This window comes from Crocodylus porosus, unplaced genomic scaffold, assembly GCF_001723895.1.
Source record: "Crocodylus porosus isolate Cpor-Errol unplaced genomic scaffold, CroPor_comp1, whole genome shotgun sequence".
NCBI classification, from domain to species: Eukaryota; Metazoa; Chordata; order Crocodylia; family Crocodylidae; genus Crocodylus; species Crocodylus porosus.
In genome coordinates, this window is record NW_017728915.1 from 33,560,112 (window position 1) to 33,567,188 (window position 7,077).

A 7,077-nucleotide genomic window follows, 5' to 3' on the forward strand; every position below is an offset into this window, starting at 1 on the left:
GCCCCGCGCCGTGTCGGACCCGCAACATGCGGCGCGGCTGCTGCGGGCGCTGCGCTCGTTCCGCGCCGAGAGCCGCTTCTGCGACGCGCACCTGGTGCTGGAGGGCGCCGAGATCCCGGTGCAGAAGAACATCCTGGCGGCCGCCAGCCCCTACATCAGGTGCGGGGAGGCCTGAGGGGGCGCGGGGAGGCCTGAGAGGGGCTGGGCCCGGCAGGCCGCAGGGAGCCCCTCGGAGCTGTCACGTCCCTGTGCCCCGGTGGCGCGTCGAAAGCCAGGGCACTCTGAGAGGATGTTGCATGTCCTTGGGATGGCAGGACCCAGTGCCCCCAGCCCCTGCTGCTGGATTGCTCGGCCTGCGATGCCCGCTCCAACCAGTCCTGGAACCAGCGTGCACTTCTGGACGTGTGTGGGAGACACCATCTACACGTGCAGTTAATGTGACTCAGTTTGAGCTGGAGTAAACTAATCCGAAACGTGTGTTTAATTTGCTGTGCTGCTGGATACTGCTTGTATCTGGCAGGCAGCACGATCCATTCATCTGCGGCGCCCTCATTGCCAAGCACATGTAGAGGGTGTTGATTTCCTGCGCGTAAGGTGTCTTGTGTGGATGCTCCCTGTGTGGTGCAGGCCCCAGAGCGGGCATTGCGGGTGCTGGATCTGGTATAGAGCAGGGCAGGGGAGGTCCGTAGCTCAGTCTGCCCCGTGGACCACCCTTAGTGCGGGCAAACTGGGCGGCCTGGACAGAGAGGGGACCTGAAAATGGTGATTTTTAAAATTATTATCATCATTATCTCCAGCCAAAGGGGGTCCAATACTAAAAGTTCACCTGGCACCACCAGGAGTCTAGATACGGTGCTGAATCCCAGCCTGTGAGGCCAGACCTAACCTGATCGAAGAACCCCTGATCTAAGCGATATTAAAATCCAGATTTAAAACAGCAAGGCAGGGAAGTAAAACTGAGTGGGTAATAGGGGGATTATTAGATAAAGAGCTGTGTCTCAACACTAACTTGTTTTGTTTTCCTGGTAACGTGTGTAGATTTTGCACAGTGCTTGCAGGACTGTGCATGAGTACCCCACAACTGGCTCTGCCTGCGTTCGGCCTGTCAGAGGCACCAAGCAATGTCAGCACTTCGGGTTTGGCTGTTTTGCTTTTTGTAACTTCATCCGACAGTTTGACTCTGCCAGAGTTTGTAAACTAGTCATCTTGCTTCATTATTGGTTTAAAGATCAATAGGGCTGGATTTGGCATTAGATAGGCTCATTGTTTATGTTGTGGATGACAGCTGCTATTTTGTTTCTGGCAGCATGTGAGCTTCCCAGAGAGCGTTCGTGGGTTCTGAAGTACATCCATTTTTGACTTTGTAAATTTGATTGGGGCATTGAAAAGCTGCTTTTGTCTTCACGCTAACCTTTGCCATTCATTTACCTTGACAGTAGGGAAGATCTACTTTGGATCTCAGTAGAGATATGAAAGCCGGGGTAGGCCAGGGGGAAATGAGCTGTTGGTAACGGGTGTCAGCAGCAGGTGCGGCCAAAATCATGCTGAGTCCAGGGACCAGCAAGTGCAGGGAAGGACACAGAATATGCAGCACAATTGTGGCTTCTGAATTGGTATAGAACAGAGTTGGTCCTGGGCTGCGTGTGCATTTAAACCTCTTCACTAGTGGTTCTGGTTCAGCAAGTGCAGGGGAATTTCTCTACTGTGATCTTGCCCTTCGGCTCAGGGTCACACCAACCCTGTATTTGGAGTCAAGAAGGAATTTCACCCCATGGTCATTGATATGGACTGCGGGAGATTTTGTTCTTCTGTAGCAGGAGGCATTGTCCTCTACCCGGGACCTCTTGAGCTTATATTGACAACGTTTCATAGAAGCAGGATGTTGGTTGCTGTGGTTCACCTGCTTTACCTGTGACAGGTTAGGGTGTTAGGTCTATGTTGGTGATTGACGGCAGTCTTACATAGAGCTTAAATTATGGTTGTATGGGATGGTGTGGGTAGGGATGCTTCTGCCTCAAGCAGCGAGTTGGACTAGATGACTTCTGGAAATCCCTTCCAGCCCTACTTCTTCAAGACTCAAAGCTGATGAGTCCAGTAATATAAAATAGTGAAATTATGCCCCTTCTTGATGTATTTATATTACATGATTGAGGGAGAGTACATGGATTAAAAATAATGAATTTCCATAGATTACATTGTAAAACTTGAAGGATTTTTTCTACCATTAATAGATGGAGCAACTCTTTTATTTTTTAAGTGGAAATATACTTCTCAGTATTATTTTTTTTAAGTAAATCCCAAAACAGTAATAGAGCCCTGCTAATATTCTGAGATGTTCATAGAGTCAGGCCAGTTGCATGCACCCTTCCTGCACAAGTTGTCATGAAAACTTGCATAAATTGAGCTAGATATGGGTGAGGTGTATTTAAAGGACTTGAATAGTTGTTGTGTGAGCTGGGGTCCATCAGGCAATACTGCTTGGTTTTAGACTTCAGCTTGCTTGACTTTAGGTTTTGCAAATTGTTCCAAGTTGTTATGTATAATAAACGAAGAGTCACTGAAGAGAAGCACCTTGGCACAATGCTGTTAACACTTCATGTGCCTGTCAAGTTTACTTAATGTCCAAGGGGGATACTCTTTGCACTGTCATGAATCAGATATGCTGTCTTATTTGACAGCAGGAAAAGCAGGTATCACAGATGCTTTACTGCTCAGCGTTCACTATGTTTGTGGCAGTTCTACACGCCTTTTCAAATAACACGGTAACAGCTTCAAAGGTCTTAGTGAAAACTGAATAAACTATCCAGAAAGAAATATGAACTTGGTAGTTAACTTCTAAATGTGGCTTCATGATTATGTAGTACCAGTTCTCTAACCCGTTTGATGGCCAGTCTTTTTGGGTAAGTATGCTACGAGTTAAGTCTAGAGTATGCAGCAGTGCCACGCTAATCATCCACCGCTGTCTCCCAGAGCTGCCAGATCCTGTTGGCAGCAGGAAGTGGCAATACTAAATCTGGTGGTACTTGCCCTCACAGGGTCAACACCTCAAGCCACCACTCCCCCCAAATCTCTGCCCACTCTGAGTGTCACCCTGACTCCCATTGCTGATGCAGTCTTTCACTTGGCACCCATGGCTCCTATACAAACACACTGGCTACTTGTGGTACATGCTATGGGGTGGCCACTTCTGTCCGAGCCTATACAATTGTTAAACCATAACACTTGAACTTTCCAAGGGCACGAGACGGGATGGGGTCTAAGATTAGGTATAAAATACAAAAGAATAATAAGAGAAGGTGCACTGTGATAACTGTAAAAGATCATGAAAAATGCAAGTAGCAGAAAGCATTTGTTCTGTGCCTTAATTATCAAGGATGAGAGAGAGGGAGATCTGTGATAAAAGAATAAACAAAGAAACTAACATTAAATTAGTACAAGTAATGTAGGATTTGTCTCAATATTTTAAAAGTGTCTTGCTGCCAACAGAATTGTTCTTAGTCATTTGTTGCTGCTAGTACTTTAGATAATCACAAGTAAGATTTGGAGATACCTTATTAAAATTCCTGGATTGTGAGGAGAGTTTAGGGAAAGATTATATTGGCAAGGCTAATTTTGACAGGATATTGGAGTATCCATTTACATAAAATAGACTAGATTTTTGCAATGAAAGTCTAATTTTGAATCTCTTAGGTATTTGTTGATATCTTAGAACCTCAGAGCAAGACATATTCCTTGGAATAAAAGTGATAAGTCAGTGCATGTTACATACCTCTGAATAATAAACTGTAAGATATAGGTGGGATGATGAAAATCAGCCTTCCTCCTCCTTTCCCCTTCTTCCTTCCTACACTCCGTTAAGGGTCAGAGAAACCAGTACTAGGCAAGGGTAAAAATCAAAATCATATTCAATCTTGTAGAGCAAAACCTTGCAATCTGTTATGCAAGGTGAGCAGACAAAGCACACACTAATTAAGTTATTTTCATGTGTGTATCTTAACATTCAAAAAATATTATTCTCAACTTCCTAATATTGGTGAATTCCTTTGGGCTTCAACATATTTCACTGCTATCCCTAAAGAGCCTACCTTCTACTTATGCTGCTTGTTTCCCTGTCTCCACTACTTGAAACTTATTTCTTATTCCAGTGCTCTAGCCTGATTTCACTGGCCTTTATATTCAGCAGAACTGGAGAGGCTGCCAGCACTAGAGAACAAAGGTACCCAGAGAACTTGCCAGTTTCATTGTCTCTTCTTTTCTGAAATAAACTGGATCATTGCATATTAACCCTCTATTTTTAAATCTAAAACTTAGAAGAGGCCTGTGGCTAATAAGCTATGGAATGAAATTTCTAGTCTATGGAAATCAGAAATGAGGGGTGGGAGGACTTTTAAAAATTTATTTTGAGGCCATTTCTATACATCATGGAGGGGTGGTAAAGTCAAAACCATCGCATCTTTACTCTGTAGTTCATCTTGAGGTTGTATTTAGTTACTGTGATCTTTAGCCTCATTTATTGTGAAAGGAATTACTCTTTTCAAAGAAGGCGGTATTTCTTATGAACTGTGTAAAGTTTGTTACATTCAGGATCGTGCAAGAGACTTAACATATTGATGGCTTTCTGTTAAGCCCAGGGAGTCTGTCTTAAGGCCTTGATACTACAAAACATCTCATAAGTTGTCAGTACATCAATTGATTCATTTTGCTTCCATGGGCAGGTCCCAGCTTAAATATTAGAGGAATTTATCTACCAAGCCCAGAACCATAGCTAGGGTAAGAAAAAATGGGGTGGGCAGGCATGTTGTTCAGTGTGTTAGGTGGCATTTGAAAATGTAACCTAACTGGGGAAGAAATGGAGAGAGCTGTCAGCACAGGAATCAGTCCAGGGTTCTGTGGTTTTTTGGTTCCAGCTGTATCAAATGAATTATGCCCTTGAGCAAATCCGTTGGTGGACAAGCATCAGAAGATGTGTGTCCACATCACCATCTGAATGCTTTGTTTAGGGTGTGAGTGGAAAATGGAGAAGTATGGGATTTTCTGAGGGGGTGGCTGGGTGTGAGCTCAACTTTTGTTTGTGCCGAAAGATTGGTGTGGCCACAGCAAGAAGAATATCATCTGTTTTTGAGATTTGCATGAAGATTGCTTAGACTGACTTGTAATTCCGGCATATGTAGATCAGAATGAGGAGGCTTCTCAGTAGTTGTTTGCAGCTGAATTATCTGTTGCAGTTCAGAAGGTTCTGAGAAAAATGGAAGAAGGTCCTGAAGAGCAAGGAGCAATTCTGAACCTACCGTACAAAATTTCAACATGGGTGTGCTTCCCGTCAGCCTCTCTTAGCAAGCACCTAATGTGATGTGGGTGCAGGTGCCCTCCAGAGAATGTGCTTAATCTAGTTTACAATCTGTAGGGCCCATAAGAACTTATTTCTATGGGGGCCAGGCATGGGTGACTGGTGCCTCCTGAGTCTGGGGGGCACCAACAGAAGCCGGCAGTGGTGGGGATATGGCTGGCAAGCACCCACAGAAGCTGCCGGAAGCATCAGGAACAGCCCTGTCGGGGGCATGTGCCTTCCCCCTTCCGTCCCTCCAACCAGTTGCCTATGGGGCCAGGCTGTTGGGGGCCCTGTCTCTTCTCCAGCCTTTTACACGTTCAATGCCTTGAAAATATAGGACCTGTCTAGCTGCACTTCTACTAAACTAGAGATGAATGGGTAATTTGGTATGTCCAGTAAGCAAGGAGGTTTGCTTTAAGAACACATTGGTCACTTGCAGGTAAGTGCAGTCATGTGGTACGTGGCGCCACAGATGTATATCTGCAGCACTGCATACTGTACACTCATCTGTTCTCTGTGATGGAAGGTAGCAGCATGGGTTTTTTTGTTTGTTTGGGGGTTTTTAACCCCAGGATATCCAGGACTCAAAAAAAAACCTATGCAAGAATGGCACACAGGGGCAGCGCATGCCACCCAAAACTGGAGCCTGGCTGGCTGGAGCCACGTTCCAGCTGGCAGCCAGGCTCCGAGCAGCAGAACTGCTGCTGCAAGCCTAGGAGACCCCCAGAACCCCAGGTAAGGCTGCTGGGGCCAATGCTGGCCCCAGCCTTCCCTACCCCAGCTGGGGCAACCTGCTGCGTGCCAGAAGATACATGGCACAGGCATTGCCTGGGAACATATAGCAGTGGCACAAGGTGTACTGCTGCTTCTTGTACCTGTGTAAACCAACATGCATGCTCGTGTGGATGCAGCTATTGTGATTTTAGATGAATATTCCTTCACCTGGCAGCTAGTGCTGCTTACTGTGCTGGCCAGTGATGTCCACAAACTGTCCATACTTCTCCACATGTGCTGACTCATGAAAGGGAACAGTGAAACTGCATAGCATTGTGGGAAGATTTATTGGTCCGCTAATGGAACAGCCCAGATCCAGCTAGTCTCTTCCTCTTTGGAAAGTGGCTTGCACGGAGTAGTGTAGCATGGTTGAGAGCATCACTTCCTGGCATGGTGTTTTCAGTGTAGACCTACTGTGCTATGCACAGAGGCTGGCTGGTGAATTAATGTTTCCAAAGGCACTTTATGCATGTATATTTATCTGATCACGTTACATTCAAGGCTAGCTGCCTGGCTTATAGGAGATAGAAGACTTTGTAGCATCTCTGGCACTTGAATCACATAGTACAATCTAAGCTTGAGCAGAAGAATGCACCTTGGCTCTTTAGGTACTACTTGTAGACAGTGGCATAGATATACTGGCGTAACGGAACAGCTCAGAGGAAGTGAGTAAGGCTAAGGCTCCACTTAACTTTGCTGGTAACAGTGTTAGCTAAGGGCATAGTTCAGGTAATTTCAGACGGGAAAATTTGAGGTTGGATATTAGAAAGAGCTGTCTTGCTATTAGAGTAGTTAAGCACTGGAAAAGGCTACCCAAGGTGGTTGTAGAATCTCCATCCGAGGATGCTTTTGAGAGCAAGATGGGCAGCCACTTGAGTGGGATGGTCTGTCAAAGATAATCCTGCCTTGTGGTCCTTTCCATCCTTGCATATCTATGATCACAGCCCTAGTCTAGATGTAGTTACGTTGAGCTG

General features: G+C 45.6%; 1 protein-coding gene across 1 annotated transcript in view; it reads left to right on the top strand.

Moving 5' to 3' along the window:
- Position 1: 1 nt before the first annotated feature.
- GAN (gigaxonin) overlaps positions 2-7,077 on the top strand; it is a gene marked incomplete at its 5' end in the record, with an annotated part of 40,541 nt that continues 33,465 nt past the window's right edge. Inside the window, one exon of the mRNA XM_019535444.1 lies at positions 2-159. Within this exon, the coding sequence (XP_019390989.1) occupies positions 2-159 (158 nt within the window). The remainder of the gene's footprint in view (positions 160-7,077) is intronic.